Consider the following 19356-nt stretch of genomic DNA (forward strand, 5'->3'; position numbering starts at 1 on the left):
TCATAACACAGGCCAACCTTCTGAAATCCAGAGACTCCGATTAAAACCCAGATTGCCTCAAGATGTTTTATTATAACCATTGTTTTGTTTTCATTGATTTGTGTTTCATTGGTGGACAGTGCCTTTTCAGTCCGACCCGCTAAAACAGTGACAATAAGTGCCTGAGGGGCTAAGCTGACCTCTATCCATGTTAATGTAATTAATAATGTTATTTTTGTCTTTCTTATATTATACCTAACCTGTATAGCAATGAAATGCTGATCGGTTAATAAAATCTTAAAGAAAAAAAAAAACGATTCAATGGCATTGGTACTACTGAATAGTAAACATATTCAATGTCAATTGTGCTACAGTATTTTAATTTTGGCTTCATGGCACTACAATTCGCGCTAGCCAACTAAGAAAAAATGTAATAATGCCATCTGTTCGAGCCAGCCAGCCAGCTCCAGCTGACTAGCTGAGCTGATTCAATTCCATTTCCATAACATATAACAAACACAAGTCCTATCACATGTCAGGAGGAGATTTTGTTTTGGTTTTACTGTTTACAACATTTCTCACTTTAGGTTATATCTAACTCCATGAAAATATTATAACTAACAATTGCTTGAAAACAAATGTAAGTAAAACGGATTTCTTTGCTAATACAATGAGTTACTTTAATGGCAACGGCAACACAAACATAACCTCTTGTGTGAAAACCCTGTCTTTAATTTACAATTTAATATTCATACAGTACGTTCAATTAATCACAATTTACTAATATGTTAGCAATAATTGTGATTAGATTTAGTCTTAAGTTAAATCCGATTTTTTAAGTCAATATTAATTCATTATTATGTAAAACTTGTCTCAGGTTAGGTTATGTTTGAGTAAACCTGTAAAGCTAAACAACATATTTGCTATTTTTTTTTGCTATAAACAACGTCAATATTAACTACTGCAGTCGTAGATTAGTCACAATAGCAATAATGAATACACACCTTGTAAGACTTAAATTTGTTTAATCTCATGAGTTGATACACCAGGAAAATAATTTGATATTTAACATTGACAATAGAATATCAATGTGAAAGGTATAGCGAGAGCTGTAACTTGAGTCATCCATAATTTAAAATGCATCTTTAAGGTTACGTTATAGGTGCAACTGAGCTTCCTCTACTAATACAATGCTGCGGCAAGACACAAGTGGCAACAGCGCTGTCCCGTCAAGTCAAACCGAAAAAGGTGTTGCACTAATTTATAATGGAGCGTATGGGCAATGTTTATGTTTACATTTTTGTTATTTCTGCTATTATCATGGCAATAGACATGCCGTTGCGACATTGTCACACGTCAACCTTGTATTAGAGGAGACTATGGTGCAACTCCCTACTATCTCTTCTCCCCAGCATTGCAACGTTCTCTGGTATATTCGAGCTTGCATATATTTTTCTCAACTGTAACTTATCTAATGTAGCAATTAAGTTATACCGGTACCATTATACATAATCTGTTAAATGAATAGTTATCTTATATTAAAACGTAAAGGATTATTGTGAAAGTTGTCATTGTTTTGCAACGCTTCAATGTAGGCCTACAAGGTCAAACTGTCAAACAAAATAACTGTATCATCGTTTGAGTGTTTTATACTAAGTCAATTGTTGCAGATATCCACCATGAGATTAGTTAATATTGAGAAGCTCGGCGAGCTTCAAAACAAACCTTCAAACATCAGGAACATCTGCATCATGGCACATGTTGACCATGGAAAAACAACATTGGCTGATTCCCTGGTGGCAAGCAACGGTATTATTTCCCAGAGAATGGCTGGAAAATTGAAGTAGGTTTAATATTTTGACTTTCAATTAAAATCTTTAGCTTTAATGTTGATGAAATTTTTATGAATGACTTACAAAACACACCAAGTTCTGGCAATACATATAATATTGTAAGGAAGTTTTTCTGAATTACCAGTAATATTTTTATTTTTTATTTTATTGACAAGTTCTCCATGATAAAATAGTTTACCCAATGCTTGAACCCTTAAAGACTACACTTCAAGTGTTGATAAATTAGAGGCTAATATGCGGACAAATTTCAAGTGCCCGAAGTTTTTCAGAGATAATGCCTTTTTGAGACTTAAAACAATTTAAATAGGCCTAAACTATATTTTCAAAAGGTTTAGTTAAATATTTTTTGGTTTGTTATCCTTAGTGTGGTTCTTCTGTAAGTTTGATTACCTCTTTATGTTTTTAACTCAGGTATCTGGACAGCCGAAAAGACGAACAAGAACGAGGTATCACCATGAAAAGCAGCTCAATAGCACTGTATTATAAAAGTGGTAAGTCAATAAAATCCTCCAGTACCTAGACTATCGACTGTATTAGTTACTTGTAAGAGTTACATAAAAGACCAAAATTGGTGGATGGTTTTAACTGTGGAAGCAAAGTTTAGTAAGACGGTATTGAAAATATTTGAAACAGAATTCTTTTAGGGTCTCTGCTTAAAACTTTGCACACAACCTCTTGCTTTATAGCTTATTTTATTTCCATCAAGACACAAATTAAGTTCTTTTGTAAAAGTTAAAAATAGGCCTATCCTGCCACCTTTCAGCGTATTACAAAATAACTTAATTAAATAGGTTTTACAACATGTCACTTAAACAATTTTTTAAGTTCTAGAAATATATCTGTAGTCAAATCAAAACATACTTCATTTCCAAAAATAGTGCAGAATATAAATTATAAACATAACTTCCAGTTAAACAGACACCTTACTTGCTATTGCATAGATAAAAATAATTAAATATAAAAATACATGTAAACTGAATAATAACAACAAAGGAGTGTATGGTCTCAGAGAAGCTATGTTAAACATATACATTAAGGAAATAAGCCTACATGGGCTGGAAGCCTGTGCGTAGGCTCAGTCGCTATCAGTGACTTTCGTATTTGTTGGAAAACAATAATATTCATAATTCAGAAAATCTTAAAAACAAATAATTTAATATAATTGTAAAACTATTCTGAGGCTAAATTAGTGAAATGAGCAATTTGAGGAATGAGGCAAGGCGGAGGGCACAGACATAAATATAGTTAAGAATGTTCGATGTTAGTAATTCAGTTATTCAGTAAAGATTACGAGAGAATAAAGTAGTTTAATTGAGTTTTCAATTGTTTGTATTTTGGATGTACTACAGAGAAGTAAGGTACAGGGGATACACACTTATAGGACAACCGTGCGCTTTCAGCTATATTATTTTGGGGTGGAGATGTATTTGTGACGATCAAGAAAGAGCCAAAAGGCTGTAAAGAAATTCCTATCGCACAGGGCACAGGGTCTTCCTCCACCATGAATGTTGTAGTACATGAGAGTGAGGGGGCGGTGCGGGACTTTGCCCTAGACACCAGCGACTAGTGCTAGACACCTCTTAGGTGTACCGTTGAATGTTTCCTCTGTACCTTACTTCTCTGTGGCTATACCTACTTAGGTAAATAATTTTATAAAACCTGGGATATTTATCTCTTCAAGAGTAGGCCTATTTAAAATTTAATAGTAGGGCCTATTACAATATAGTGAGACCTTAACCTGATTTCCAGGAAGAGAGATTAAAGTTTCTGAGATAAAAAATGTAGGAGTAACATAGAAAATAGACTTTTCATATGTGCCGTTATGTTTATAGAATTGTTAACAGCTACAGTATTAAAACCTTATGCAAAACCAATATATTAGTGAATAAAAGGTCTTTTGCCTTAAATGTTACTATATTATGATACCTCACAATAAACCCTACAAACCCTGACGTCAGAATGTCTCAAGCACTAGGGGGTTTAAGGATTACCATCGAGATAACATAGGCTACTTAAATAAATGGGAAATATCTTGGCACAAAAGACCCAAAATACAAGAAAATTTTATAAAATATGAGAATAATAATGTTTTCCAAAACGTCCATTTAAAATTCTGTGAGCGATAGTGAAATATAAAATCAACTGTGTACCGTATTAAGTAAATTTATGTGTTTTTTTTAGTGATTTAGTGACACAGGTAAGCTTCCTATCTCAACTAAATTAATTAGCTTTCTCTCTGTGCCATAAACATAAAATCTGTAATTATTACTTTCTTACTTTTACAATTCAAGTCTCGTACATTAGCCGTCAGTTGAGAAACCATGTTACTGTCCATGTAGAGACAAAGAACGAAGAGTACTTGGTCAATCTGATAGACTCGCCTGGTCATGTAGACTTCTCCTCGGAAGTTTCCACTGCTGTCAGACTCTGTGACGGAGCCATCATTGTAGTAGATGTCGTCGAAGGTGTTTGCCCCCAGACACAGGTGAGGAAAATTGCCTTTCAAATATCAGTTTGAAGGGGTTACTGGTGTTATACAAACGATTATAAAAGGATGTTTGTTATATTATTATTATGTTGATCGATAACTCAACATTTTCACAACATATCCATACTGTTTGAATTTTATTGATAACGGTGGTTAAGTTATTGTTTTTAACCCTACATCTGGCAGTTAAAACAAATCTCTACTGGCAGGCAATTTTTTTACTGTATGTACATATATTAGGCTACTTTAGAGCTGTATAAATTATGTTCTACCTTACAAAAGTATGTACTATTATATATTTTCTTTTTATGGACATTACAAGGTCAAATTTAAACCATGAACAGATCCCAAAAAGATTTTTTAGAACTCTTTACTTGTAAGAAAAAAAAAAAATAAATAAACAACTAGTGACTAGTTGTTTGCCAGTGGAGAAAATAGCGACTAGTCAATAGTCGTTTGCAAGATGCAGGGTTAAAAGATACTTTGGACATTTTCCATCATTGAATAGTACATCACATGGTTTACAACTTTTTAGGATCTGATATCTATTATCTAACCTGTTCAAGGAAGGAATATAAAATACAAAGAACACCAACTTGTAGTAATATTGTCCACAAGATAGAAGGCTACCACCAGACATTTTCAGAAATCACAAAGGTTTGGAGCAGTCACACAAACATAAAATAATTTAAAAAGGGGAGAAATCATTAGTTGTAATATTTTATTAACACCTTCCTCAAAGTAGCTAAAGGTAGGATTGCCCTCCCCCCACAAAAAATACTTTTCTCTAATTACTTTATCTTATTTACTGAAGGTATACCCGTACTTCTGTTGCAGGTTGCCCTGAAGCAAGCTTGGCTTGAAAACATTCAACCTGTGTTAGTGCTGAACAAACTAGACAGACTTATCTTAGAGGTCAAACTATCTCCTTTAGACGCTTACGTTCACCTTACACAGGTTCTTGAACAGGTTAGTATAGTAAATAAGGAAATAGAATAGAGCATAGCATTTTTTAGTATTCTAGTGTTTCCATTTGTTTATTGAATTAAAATTCAGCCATGATCTTTGTAAGTCCGTGACAAAATATCACTTTTTGCCTAAGTGACAATGTTGTTCAATGCTCTGGATACCAACTCTAGGAATCACCTACTCATGTCATGTTTGTTGTTCTTTCCTCTAGGTGAATGCAGTGACAGCCTCTCTGTTCACTACTGAGGTTATGAATCGCTCAGAGTCAGTTCCCAGTTCAGGAGACCAACTCCAGGATTGGTCAGATGGGCTGGAGACTGCAGACGACTCTCAGTTGTACTTCTGTCCTGATCAGGGCAATGTGGTGTTTGCCAGCGCGGCGGACGGTTGGGGATTTTGGTATGTCATAGGAAATCTCTTCCTTTTTTCCTATCAGAAGAATATTAATCCATTACAGATAGAAAGGTAATAGGCCTATTGCTTTTGCTGAAACAGGACTTTGATTTTCTCCAACTTAGTTTTTGGAAACAAAGGTGCAGTGTGTGTATGGCTGAAGATTTGTATTAATATTGTGAGTTAGTGCTGATTAGATATCAATCCAAATTTTTTTAAGAGGTTTGTGACCTCTTTCAACTTTCAACCTTGCATTTGCCAACATCGATCTAAAATCGTTTGCATTGATATCAATGATAGCATAGATGAGCTGGTACAATACAAGAGTGAACTAGCCAATACCTTCTAATAAATCTTTAAGTGCCCACGACATCACTGTCTGAAGCCAATGGTTAAAATAGCCTATGCTAAAATATTGTTAAATGGTTAACTCATTCATTGGTTCATCGGAAATTGATTTAAGCATGAGTTTGCATTGCCACTGGTTATCCTAGAACTGATAGAAATCTTTTGAGTCATCCACCAACACCAATATATTGGTTGTTATAGCGTACGAGACTTTGCGGCTGTGTACGCTGCTAAGCTGGGTGTCAAACAGGCTGTGTTGGAGCGTACTCTATGGGGAGACTTCTACCTCAACACCAAGACCAAGAGAATAGCCAAGGGAGCACAAGAGAAGGCCAAGAAACCTCTGTTTGTCCAGCTGGTACTAGAGAACATCTGGGCTGTGTATGAGAACATCGTCGTGCGCAAGGTAAGGAACTGACTCAGAAACCATGTCTGTGATAGCACGATCAGATTTGTCTGTGTGGTATGAAATACCCCTCTTCCTGTTGCAGGAGAAATTCAGAGGTTCCCCTAGACATTTATCTAATTAGTTGCATTTTACCTTCTATTTTTGGCCTTGAAGGAGAGGAAGTTGAGCATTGTGATTTTGACTCTTTTTCACATCTTTGAGGCTGTAAAAACAAAAAATAAACAAAGACAAATCATTAGAGTATTTTTTATCAGAAAAAAAACGTTCACTAGATACATTTCTTTCAGTATTATTTAGTATTATTTATGTTATTTTTTACGTTTCACAGGACAAAGACAAGTTGGTCAAGATGGCTGAAAGTTTGAATGTGAAAATGGCAGCAAGAGACTTGAGGCACACAGACTCTAAAGTTCAACTACAGGCCTTCTGTAGTCAATGGCTGCCCCTGGCGCATGCAGTATTGGGTATGTTTAGCAGCTGGTTACAACTTTTGACTTACAAACCTACATTTAATTTGCTTTGATGAAGTTAGTTAGATACCAGATAAATAGTGAATTATTGAGAAGGGAATTTAGTGAATGGGAGGGGCTTAATTGGATTCTTCTGGATTGCACACCAGGCATGCTTCTACCTTCACTTGTGCTATCTTTACAGGGTGTTCAAAAAGGGTTGGGAAATAATTTACGTAGTCATTCCATGGATCAAAATAAAGTGAAATTTACGAATAAAATCTTTTTTCAAAATCCCTTTGATAACAAGATATTCACCATTTTGTAATTTGTATATAAACATTTTTATTTTTGAATTGTCTAACCAATCTTTATGAAAAATGGTATGCAAATTATGTTAATATAGAAGAGACCCATGTTAGAAACAAAGTTAGCCTACCTTGATCCAATTTAAAATTTCAAAATGCGGCCATATTGATAATTAATTTTTAAAACTTAAATTACAAAAACTGTCAAGAACACTTTTATATTAGCCTAGTTAATTGTTATTTGATATTTTTGAACTTTGAGACCAATTTTCCAGCTTGTGTCAAAATGTTGGTTATATTGTTTTGTTAGCCTAGAAATTAGTTTAGTCTTTAGTGCGATAGGGAGATCCTAATCAATTTTATTTTGATTGGAAGAGGGTATTGTTTATGTGATTGTATTGAATGAAATTTAAACAAAGGTTTGTTAGTCCTGGTATACAGTCAATTGAATTGAACCTCTAGGGCGGGAGAGTGATTTCGTTGCACACCTAACTGATTTTGAGAGTTTTGGACTTTTGCATTTTAACATTGTATAAAAGGCCTTAATTGGCAGACCCCTAGGAAAAAAAAATTATCAAGTCTTTATTATTTTCACAGAAATGGTGAGTTCCAAGTTGCCTTCTCCTTGTGAGATAACAGATGAGAAGGTGGAGAGGTTGATGTGTGGTCAAGGCCAATCCCTGGGGAGTCTTCCCCCGGAGTCACAAGCCCTCAAGCAGGCCTTCCTGCAATGTAGTAGCGAGCCTGACGCCCCTGTCATTGTGTTCATCTCTAAAATGTTCCCGGTAAGTTCCCACCTTGTACTTAATGCTTAACTTGCTTAGAATCCCCCTAAAAGTAACAAGTATAGGCCTTCTGACCTATACCTTGTTATTAGAAAACCTCAAGGGATAGATAGTGTATGCAAATGAAAAAGCTGGATTGTCTTTGAAATTATGTCTAGGCTTTTATAAGGGTACCATCTAAGGGACTCCATTCTTTCTTAAAAAAAAAAGTTCTTCTTGAACTGTAGTTTCATCTCTCGTGACTTTAATCTTGGTGATTGTTAAACGTTAGAAGGAATTATGTGGTCCTTCAGCAAAGTTGGGCCCACATTAAAAATGCAGTTCCTCCATTACAAATTGTACAGAAATTTCAAAAAGTCAATTGTAAGGTTAAGAAGAGTAAAAAGAGCAGCCTGCTAGGCCATCGAGAGAAACATTTAGAAACTTAGGCCTACAGATTAGTTAGAGGTATTGTTTATATACTCCCAAAAAACAAAACACAATCCAACTTACAGCTCTGTATAACTTATATTTCTCAGTAATATTTTTGTTTGTGAGATATTAACAAATTATTTAACAGATTTAAAAGGTTTATTATGTTGTAACAATTAATGATTTATGTGTATACATTTACAAAACATTTTTGAAATGTTATTTAGTATTGGTTTCTTTGTGATTGTGGTAACACTAACCCACCTCTGTATTTGTAGCTGGAGAGGAAGCTGTTACCACAGAATCGACCCAAGCCACTCACACCTGAGGAGATAGCCAAGAGGAGAGAACAAGCCAGACTGCGATTGGCCAACCAGAACTCCACACCTGGTGAGTCTCAAGTCCACAGTACTTGACTACAGCAAAATGTATTTCGCAGGGTGTTTTCACATCTAAAATTTGTGTGCAGCAATTTATAAAGAAACGCAATATTTTGAAGTTTGTTTTTGAATTTTTGGAAGATTGTAGCAGGATGGGTTGAAGATTACATCTCAACACAGCGGGATCAGAAAATTAACAGTTACGCGCTGTGCTTGTTACTGGGGGAAAATTCACAACTTCCTATTTGCTGTTAGAATGAACATTCAGAAAAGTCTATAGTATCTTACCTTGTTTAGATTGTAATTTTCCATTAGAATATGTACAAAAAAATGTTAACACAACCATACAAATGACATTATAAGAATGTCTAATTGGGATAGGGGTTTAGCCCATGAAAAAAAAAACCATTAACCAGCAATATATTAAAAGCCTATAGAAAAAGACAGGGACAGGTGTTTAGATAAGGGCAAGTCTAATTAAGGGTTAACATTCTTGATAGACAATAGCCTCGAAGAACATTGCAAAAATATGGAATCAAAATTATCATCTTCGCTGTGTATGAAAATAATCTTTATAGCAACCCTTTAACTAAAAACCACCAAAACCATGAGCAAAGTTTCTAAGGGTTATCTGTCTCAGGAGATGGTCAGCCGCTGCCTGATGTTCCGCCAGATGGAGGGGGAGGGATAGAAGGAGACCAGGACACACTACCCCCACCCCCTGCGGAAGAAGATGATGTATTTATTGCGTTTGCCCGAGTGTTCAGTGGCTGTCTGAGAAGAGAAAGTACTGTGTATGTACTGGGCCCTAAACATGACCCCGCTGTGGCTCTTCAAAAGGTACTGGCTATGGCTTTACAATGTGCTTTATCACATTTTAATTAGTTTAGTCAATTTCAAAATCTCCTATGTTGTTTCCTATAGAGATTCTGCTAGGAAGAGAAATAAAGTTGCAAGACCGAAAAGAGTAATGAAAAAAAATTATGTACTTATGGCAGTGCAGTGTATACAATAACAACATAATGTTGTCATTTTTAGTCATAACAGAAGTCACAGGGTGTCGATGTTGTGAAAAATAACATTTTACTGGGAATTTTCTGGGCATATTTACATTTCAACTCCAGATGCGTCAATCCTACTTTACAATGAAGATCAATTATCAATCATCGAGATGGGGACGCCACCTATGTGCGCGTATTAACCCAAATATGAGTGAAGTATGAGTGTAGAATGTTGTGCCATAATCTGTGTAGCTTTTTTACTGGCTAAGATCAGCTGTTTCATTAGTCAGGATCATTTTAAAGCCCTATGATCAGGAACAGCTGGGTCCAGTTTTCCTTTTGAACCATCAAAAAGCTACTGACTTTTCTCAGGATTGTTAGGTGAGCACTGTAACCACTCAGCTGCCTAGCTATTGAATTGTAGGAATTATTTGTATGTTTCGTTCATAGCTTGAATTTGGTAGTTTAGATTTGATGCATTAAAAAGTTTTGTTCTGGTTACGCTTAGTTCCAATGTTATCTGATCCTCAGCAAAGACAAGGAGAGGAGATTGTTGCTGGGGTGACACTGAAGGATCTCAAGTCAGGTCAGCATGTGACCAGAGTGACCTTGAGTGACCTTTACCTCATGATGGGTCGAGAGTTGGAGACATTGGAGTGTGTGCCAGCTGGAAATGTGCTTGGTAATATATTGTTGTCTCTATAAAGTCAGATATTTAAGAGTATAGAAGTTTGTCGTAATGTTCTAGCAATAATTCCGTTATGACTCAATGAATAATGTGGTAAGAAACTGGGCAAGGTGTAGTAGAGGTAGAGAGAATATTCTCTTAGGATACAACAGGTTATCTATATAAATAAAATTAGAGTTTTGTCTGTACATTGCTCAGAATTATATACTTTTAGGTTATTTTTACGTTTTATACATTAAAGAAGCAGAAACGAGTCTTATCTAAATTTCTGTCTGTCTGTCTGTCCCTTTGTCTGTAACACTCAAGATGGCATTTTACGCAATCTTCTCCGTGAAAACCAGAGTACATATTAAGATCCAAGTCATTTTAATGTATTCACTGGATTGGCGAGAGTGTTTTTAGTGATTTAAATATAGCCTCACTACTTTGTAAATAAAATTACGGACGTTCAAAAATGCAGTTTTGTGCGATTTTTGTCAAGTTTTCGTTCAATTTTTATCACATAATCGTCTATGAAATAACGAACAGCTGTTCGGATCAAGATTATTTTTTCTAGCTGTCAATGACATGTTTACAAATGTTGTTTACAAATACCGCAACTATTTCGAATCACGTTTTGAAAGCAAATCCCAACCAAGTGAGATTAAAAACGTTTTTCTTACATAATAACGGATTTAATTAATCGCAAGTGCAATAATATAGTCTAATAGTGTAACCGTAAATGAAATTAAATAACTAGACATCGTCCAAATCGGAACCAGAAATTCTTTGAGTATAAAATGTTTCTTGAGTTTTGACAACCAGAAAGAAGAAGACCTTGAATCAGTGTTGTATAGGGCTGTGACACTGAAATGATCGTCGCCAATAGCTTACAAAAAAGGTTTCCACTCATTGACGGTGCTTCAATGGCGGTTGTGTAAAGTGTAAAGTAGGTAAAAAATCACAACTGCAGTGGGTGATTGTAACAGAGGTTTAACAGAGGAAGTGCTAAACTCGCTTTTCCAATTTGTCACTTTCTGTTTCTACTCACCGTGTGATGCAATCGCTGGACCATACAGCCAATAGGCCCATAGCTCATATCTTGGGTATGTAAGCCTACATATTTATTCATAACAACCTTTTTGATGACGATCCTTGATACCGGTACTTTTCCATAGAATACATGGCCTACCTACTTAAAAAATAAAATTACAAATGACCAAAACCCCAACATTGTGTGATTTTCGTCACATTTCCTTCTAATGTTAATAGATATACTAATCATTGTTTAGAGAATGCGTAATCTATTAAATAACAAAAAGTTGTTTGGGTAAGGTTGCTTTTTTTTCAAACTGACACCGATAAGTTTACGCTATAACTTTTTACGAGAAAATCCAAAAGCAAGAGATCAATAACCTCGGGACTAGATATTAATGTATTTAGTTGGTCCGATTTACTATAGTTCTTAGGTAGGTTCTTACGTAGGTACTGGTTCTTTTCCTTAGAACCGGTAGTTTACAAATTTGATATCGTTGGTGTTGCACCTTATTTATCAGAGCCGTCCGTATTCAATTTAAGTGATGTCTTAACTCTGTATAAGTTTTGCTTTTTCTGTCTGGATTCCAAATCTTAGCTTACCTGGTATGCTAAGAAAATGATAACTATTTGAGTAAAACATTTGTTGGGCAAACCATCATGAATTGTTTACGCCTTTATATTGTTTATGTGTCAATAGTTCGTGGCCTTTGTTGGATTGTTCTATTGTGTTGTTTTGTTGTATGTTGGTAACGCATTAATGTCCTTATTTCTCAGTGTTTCACGGAATGGACAAGAGTACCTTTGATACTGTACTGAAAATGTCAACCGGAATAAAGTGTTAAATGGTGAGGTTGAGGTAGTACTTTAAATACGTTTAAGTTAACCGATGTGGAAAGTAACTTTCAATTATAGGCCTACTTTAGGGCTACGCTTCATGGATCTATAAAACATTTTTTAGTTTAATCATTGGACATATGGACCAACACGATCCGGGTGACATTTAATTGCGAAGCATTTATTTTGGCTTGAACTGTCAGATACTGTATTTGCGAAGGTTTATATATAATAGTTTTGCCAGCATATCTGCAAATATACAAACTAAATGCTGTTCTTAATCTTAATATAAGAAGGTTTCAACTGACTACTATAAGATCCCCGTGCGTAGAACGGGCACACAGCTAGTATACCTTAAAATATTTTGTTTATTTTTTATTTTTTATTAGTAGTGCAAGAGCTAGTAATTAGTGTACCGGCGTGTTTGACCTTACCCTTGTACTGTGCTGTCCCTCCCCACCAACCCCCCAGCCTCGTGCACAGCTCCTGACCGACACAACTGTATGGACAACTGTAATTTGCTCCCACAGAAATTGTCAATTGCATTTCATTCATCCTCAAGAAAAATTTAAAAAAAATTATTCAATCTCCGTTTAAATTCCCAATCAACAAATTTAGGTCATTAAAAGACTATATGCAACCCAGCAGACGTACAGGCAGAGTTTGTCTATGTCTGCTGATTCCACAAGACCAATTAATTATAACTAGCAACAAAATTATAAGTTTATTATGTTCATTTTGCTAGTTTTTTTTTTATAATTCAACATAAGTTCACAACTTTGTTATTTTTTTTTCTGTTCTTGATTATTTTATGTTGTAAACTTAATATTATAGTAAAAACTCAAAAACTGTAAACATTGTACTTTGTAGCAAATTTAACGGAATAAATCATTCATTCATTCAGCTTCATAATAAATATAATAATTTCTGTGATACCAATAGTAGCACAGTTGTTAAGTGATGCACCATGTACACACGTCTATTATCTTGTAGGCTATTTATCTTTATATTTAGGTTATTGTCCTCAATGACAATTTTTATTTTTTATCACAGTAATCCTTAAATTCCATTACTCACCTTTTTGTGAGCAATACTCATAGTTGTCTTGTGTCACTGCAGGTATCGGAGGTTTGGAGGACCATGTGTTGAAGACTGCCACACTGTCGTCGAATCTCGCATGTCCAGCCTTCAGAGAGCTGCAACTAATGGCTGTGCCTATACTGCGAGTAGCTGTGGAGACCAAACGACCGTCAGATCTGCCAGCACTCGTACGTGGTCTGCGTCTGCTCAATCAGGCCGATGCTTGCGTTCAGGTGTGTCAGAATAAGTGCCCTTCACCATTATCCTACTGGTCTGTGCTGTGACCTGAACACATTAGAGTACAAATACAAGTAACAGTCAAATGAAAAAGCGTTATAATGTGAAGTTCTAGTAATACTCCTTTTAAATACTCACTCATCTCTCTGAAATACCCTTATCTATCTATCTATATATTAATAGGCAAGCATGTTTCTTTAAAACCTTTTTTCTCAGCTCGTGTGCATCATAGTGAAAATCTACGCATACTGTTAGAAAGACATTTTTCTGTAGGTGTGCAGAATCCCTTTATAAATTAAATAGGCAAAAAAATAAGCACAAAAGATTGATTCTAAATTTTAAAATATTAACATGGGTTTAAAGGGTTGCCATGCTGGTGACGAAATAACAACGAAATATAAACATAAAATAAAAACAAATGGGAGAAATTCCAATCACATGTTTTATTTACATCTTGGGATGAAAATAGAGAAGTCTGTACCTTTGACCATAGACAAAAATTCTTTTTATCTATGCTTTGACTCAAGTCATTCCATCCCCATGTGAAAGTTGTCACCAGTTTTTTTAATTAAATTCGTCGTAGTTGATGTGAGCCACCGCCAGAGTGTGCTGATCTAAATTACTAATATCTGTCGAATAAACGATGTTTTTTATTAATTCAACTTTTGGAATGACTTATTATGAGCTATAGCAACTGTTATGACCCATCCACTTTGTCATCAACAAAAAAAAGGAAGAAATTAGAATTTTAGACACGAATTCTGTATGGCTCACACAATTACAATGTTTTATAATTTAATAAATTGCGACAACTGGTCCATATAGATAGGATGTCTACTTCAGTATCCAATAGTCAATGCGTGTACATTCAATATTTTTGGTCGAAATTTCGACCACTGGACGACCACTAGTCTATATATTAATAGGCAAGCATGTTTCTTTAAAACCTTTTTTCTCAGCTCGTGTGCATCGCAGGGGAAATCTACGCATACTGTTAGAAAGATATTTGCCTGTAGATGTGCAGAATCCCTTTATAAATTAAAATAGGCTAAAAAATAAGCACAAAAAACGAATTTGAAAACTTCAAAAAATTAACATGGACCAACTGGGTTGCCATGATGGTGACGAAATAACAACAAAATGTAAACAGAAAATCAAAACAAATGGAAGAAATCCCAATCACATGTTTTATTTACAGTGTGGGGAGAAAATAGAGAAGTCTGTACATTAATTATTTTTGGTCGAGTTTCGACCACAGGACGACCACTAGTATATATAAAAGGGTTAATTCCTGGTAGAGAATACATTCAAATAAACTTGCTTAAATATTCTTCCTTGAAAGTTCTTGACCCTGTTTGTTCCAAGGACAATTATCAAAGTCAAGTCAAGTTTTCTGCAAACGTAAACCAATTTTACTGATTGCAGGTTATAGTTCAGGAGACAGGGGAACATGTGATAGTCACTGCAGGAGAAGTTCACCTGGAGAGATGTATTGAAGATTTACAACAAAGGTAACATTCTGGTCTTTAACTCTATAAATTACAATATAATCAATCGTGTATCGTTATTGCTTTCATCTTTGATTTAATTTCCTAATTTAACTTGCTTATAAATAACATACGTAACTAACATCATTGATCTGTTGAGTTCAATGAAGATTGGTTGATCACAAAACTCTTGAATACTGAAATCTTTATGGTTGAAATTTTTTATAATCTGAAATAGATGGAAGACTCAAAATATGACTGTTTGTTTATCATCCAAAAAATATGTGCAGCTGAGGCAGTTGTTTGTAGAGAAATAAACAACAGTTGAATGTGACATGATTTTTCTGGGGTATTAACTCAGCTTTACAGGCTAACTTTATTTTAGTCAAGCATTTTGCTGTCTCTAATCTGTTTTCCCATTCCTTCAGTTTTACAGTTCTTAATTCCTTTGAATAATTGGCTTGAATAACATGAAAAGACAAATTAATAATTCCCCACTAAATTGAAAACTATTTAACAATTGGTAATTTTTAACTGGGCATTTAATATAATGGGAATGTTCTGTTACAGATATGCCAAGGTGGCAATCAATGTTTCTGAACCAATTGTCCCCTTCCGAGAGACGGTTGTTCCCCCTCCAACTGTAGATATGGTAAATGAAGCCATTCAAGACCAACAAGTCGTAGGAAAAAAGGTCAGTTGTAAGGGTAAACCTAAATGTAGTTTGATTTTTCAAATTAAAATAATGTTTTTCTCACTCATAGACTTTTTATTTCAGGTAAATTAATTTAGAGTCAGTTGTTTGACTAGAACTACCCAAGCATAATTGTTCAGGGGGTGCTAACTCGATTGTAGAAGGCAAATCTATGTTAATCCAAAAATTGTAATTACTCTAATGAGTAATGACTTTATTTCAATCCTGTACTTCTATACAATACAAAATAGTTTGGTGATTGTTTGGAGTCCACTGAAGAACATAGTTAAAACTAAGGTTTTGTCAATTCTCGATACTCATTCTTGATACCACCGATTCGCGGGAGACAATGATGATGTCTACACGACCCAGGCAGGTGTTCAGAATTTTTCTGTGACTACGGAAGATGATGATAATGTCAACTAGAACTGTAGGAGATGTTCATGATTTTGTCACTATTGAGAAAGTCCATGATGATGTTTACAAAACTACGAGTGGTATTCAAGATTTGGCCATGCTCATGAAGGTGATGTTAATGTTTCTGTGCCTGCTAGAGATGTTCAATATTTTGCTACTAACCTACAACACAACTGTGATGATTTCGTCACTGCTGAGAGGTATTCAGGATTTTTATGCGATTTATGGGATACGATGATAATGTCTACACAACTTCAAGAAATTATCAAAATTTTGCCTTGATAGCTGAAGACTATTATTTTATCCACACAGCCATAGGAGATTTTCAGGATTATGCCATTACCGATTGAGACAATGGTGATGTTTCCGTTACCACGAAAAATGTTCAATATTTTGCTCACATTGTGTGAGAGGTTGATGATGTTTCTGTTACCGCTAAGATATTTTGAAGGCTAGCCGCTATCCTGGAAGACTGTTATTGGTTTGAATTTAATGAGCTGGTTAAAATGTCATTTTTTACTTAAAAACATCTCACTATCCCTAAATCACTTTGTGTATTGACATAAAGTCAGGGTTGGTGTAGTATAACCAATATATAAACTTTTGTAAAATAAAATACCCCCGCCGCTGCAAACCTGTAGACTAAGCAAATTTCCATTTAGGCCTACCTGATTTGACCACATGTAATAGACAAAATGATCGAATCCCTCACTAAACAGCTGCTTACTTACATTAGCAGGATTGGAAATAAGCTGGAATTTGTTTTGAGAGCTTATCTTTACATGAAAAGCATTTTCCGTATTTTTAGGCTTAGTTTTTTAGCTACATTAATTTTCATAGGTTAAGTTAATAATAAATTATCTTTTTTTCAGGAATCGACAGATGAATCGGTAGGCGAAGGTGGACTAGTGACAATAGTGACCCCCAACAAACAGTCTGTAGTGAGACTGAGGGCAGCTCCTCTACCTCAGGACATCACAGATCTGCTAGAGAACAATCTGGAGCTGCTGAGGACCCTGGACAGGTACTCAGCAGTGATGTCTCGGGTCCGCGGAATTGGCTAACTCTGGAACTCGCTAACCCCATGTTAAACGCCCTATCTTCAAATTTGGTCGATGAGAGGAACTCGCTAACTTGTTCGGTTTCGGAATTGGCTAACTCCGGAACCTGCTAACCCGCTCTAGAGCCGGGTTAGCGAATTCCGTCCTCGTACGGAAGTCGCTAACTCGGTCCCTCGGCGGAACTCGCTAACTCCCAATCAGAAGCCTCTCGGGCCGTCCAATGGGAGCCAAGCACAAATATTTTTGGCCAGTGTTGCCGAAAGTGTAGTACCTATATCGTATCGGTACCATAATGTTGTATCCTACGATTAATTAGGAGTAAGAACAACGTATTCGATAAAATAAATATATTTGGAAGTATGTTTAACATTATTCATATGATTATTAGGGTGGAAAATGCATTATAGTCTTACCATAGACTAACCAACACAAGTAAACTTTACATCCCATTGTAAACTTTGAAGCTCGTTTTTCGTGTCTAGTTCATGTCCGGTGACACTGATCGCTAGTGTCGACAAAATATTATTTGATAGTTAACTTCATGATTTGTTCTTTACTGTTTGGTTATATAACTAGGGGACGTGTTATTAGTTGTGATTAGAAAGTTTTATTTGGTTAAACAAAGTTTTTGATGACTGAAAACAAGAAACAGTAAACAAAACACGACCTCTAAAGACAGTGCACCGGACAGAACTAACAATAAAACTGTCTTCAGCTGATCCATAAGGATGATAAATCATACTAATATTATAAATGTGAAAGTTTGTGTGTTTGTGTGTTTGTTTGTTTGTTTGTATGAAGTTCAATCACGCTTTAACTACTGGATGGATTGGGCTGAAATTTGGCATAATGATAGCTCACATTCCCGATTAACATATAAGCCTATTCTTATCTCAAAAATCCTTCCGGGCTCCGCCCCAGTGGCTCTATGGATCCCTATGTTAACCTTATAAGTATTCACATTTAAAAGGAATTAAAGAATTTAGTCAGCTGTTTCAACTAAACAAGTTGGTTCTATGATATGCAATAGCATTAAAACGTTATAAGGTTTACCAACAGGGTACAACACGATTAGGCCATTTTTTGTTTGAATTTTTGACAATAGCTAATTGAACTAAGCAGCAACAAAAGCTGTGATACGCAATGAGAACTATCAAAGTAGGATTGTTTACAGTTATTTTTAGGCCTATATGACCATTTAATGAATCTTTGTGATATTGTGCAAAGGTTTGATAATTTGTTTTATATTGTTTAGGTGCAGTAGTAGAGCATTATGGCTATGGTAAATGTGTTATACTATTGCATACTGTAAACTTCAAGAACCAAATTTTATCAAACTGTGTCGTCCCCCATTGCAAACACAAAGCTTGAGTATGACTGCAATAAACATTTTACACTTATATACCAACCCCGTACGAAGGACGGGTACTCTGCTAGTGTACTAATATAAGGGAGTATGTGTTATATGTGGGTTTCTTACTTAAATAGTAGCTTTTTGGTATGCAAAAAGATAAAAATGCACATTTAATTTGGATCTATTACATGTTATGAAATATCTATTTTCGTAGTCCGCCATTTGTTTCTTTTATTCGAATAAATACCATTTTGTGAGCTTCTGCAAATAAAATTTTATTGAGTTCGCATTTTATATACTGGGCTTGTAACCTTGAATCATAAATCATAATAAAATTTACACGTTAAACGTCATTACAGAATTACATTGTAGTGGTAATGTATTTTTATTTTTTTTTATTTCAGTAGGCCTATTTATTAAAGTCTAGAGTTTTTCTCCAGGCTGGTTCTAAATGGACCCAGGCGTTCTTGTTTGTAACAATTCTTATGAATGGTGGCCATAGCTAAAATTACTTGATCTTATCCAAAAACAAAGCTATTGTCTATTGTGTAGCTCAGTACCGGAACGGTGAACCGAGCAATGGCTTGGTATCGTTTATATAGTTTGTGAAAGCAATATAAAGGAAACCCAACACTCAAATCAGGAAAATCAGTCAATTTGTTTATTAAGAATCGTGAATTAAAATAACCCTGTCATGTTTTATTATATGAATAT

General features: G+C 35.2%; 1 protein-coding gene across 2 annotated transcripts in view; it reads left to right on the top strand.

Annotated features, from left to right (window-relative positions):
* The first annotated feature begins 500 nt into the window (after positions 1–500).
* LOC129002427 (elongation factor-like GTPase 1) overlaps positions 501–19356 on the top strand; it is a 159950-nt gene continuing 141094 nt past the window's right edge. Inside the window, exons 1-16 of one of the 2 annotated variants that reach the window (XM_054430220.1) lie at positions 501–619; positions 1650–1822; positions 2244–2323; positions 4172–4317; positions 5158–5289; positions 5501–5688; positions 6232–6436; positions 6768–6903; positions 7794–7981; positions 8671–8782; positions 9413–9612; positions 10305–10455; positions 13432–13625; positions 15055–15140; positions 15687–15810; positions 17100–17251. In XM_054430220.1, the coding sequence (XP_054286195.1) occupies positions 1659–1822; positions 2244–2323; positions 4172–4317; positions 5158–5289; positions 5501–5688; positions 6232–6436; positions 6768–6903; positions 7794–7981; positions 8671–8782; positions 9413–9612; positions 10305–10455; positions 13432–13625; positions 15055–15140; positions 15687–15810; positions 17100–17251 (2258 nt within the window). In that variant the 5' untranslated portion in view covers positions 501–619; positions 1650–1658. The remainder of the gene's footprint in view (positions 620–1649; positions 1823–2243; positions 2324–4171; positions 4318–5157; positions 5290–5500; positions 5689–6231; positions 6437–6767; positions 6904–7793; positions 7982–8670; positions 8783–9412; positions 9613–10304; positions 10456–13431; positions 13626–15054; positions 15141–15686; positions 15811–17099; positions 17252–19356) is intronic. The other variant, XM_054430221.1, reaches the window with a different exon arrangement.

The sequence above is a fragment of the Macrosteles quadrilineatus genome, unplaced genomic scaffold (genome assembly GCF_028750875.1).
Source record: "Macrosteles quadrilineatus isolate MER2022 unplaced genomic scaffold, UCM_ALF_1.0 Scaffold_9__3_contigs__length_116548681, whole genome shotgun sequence".
Taxonomy (NCBI): Eukaryota; Metazoa; Arthropoda; class Insecta; order Hemiptera; family Cicadellidae; genus Macrosteles; species Macrosteles quadrilineatus.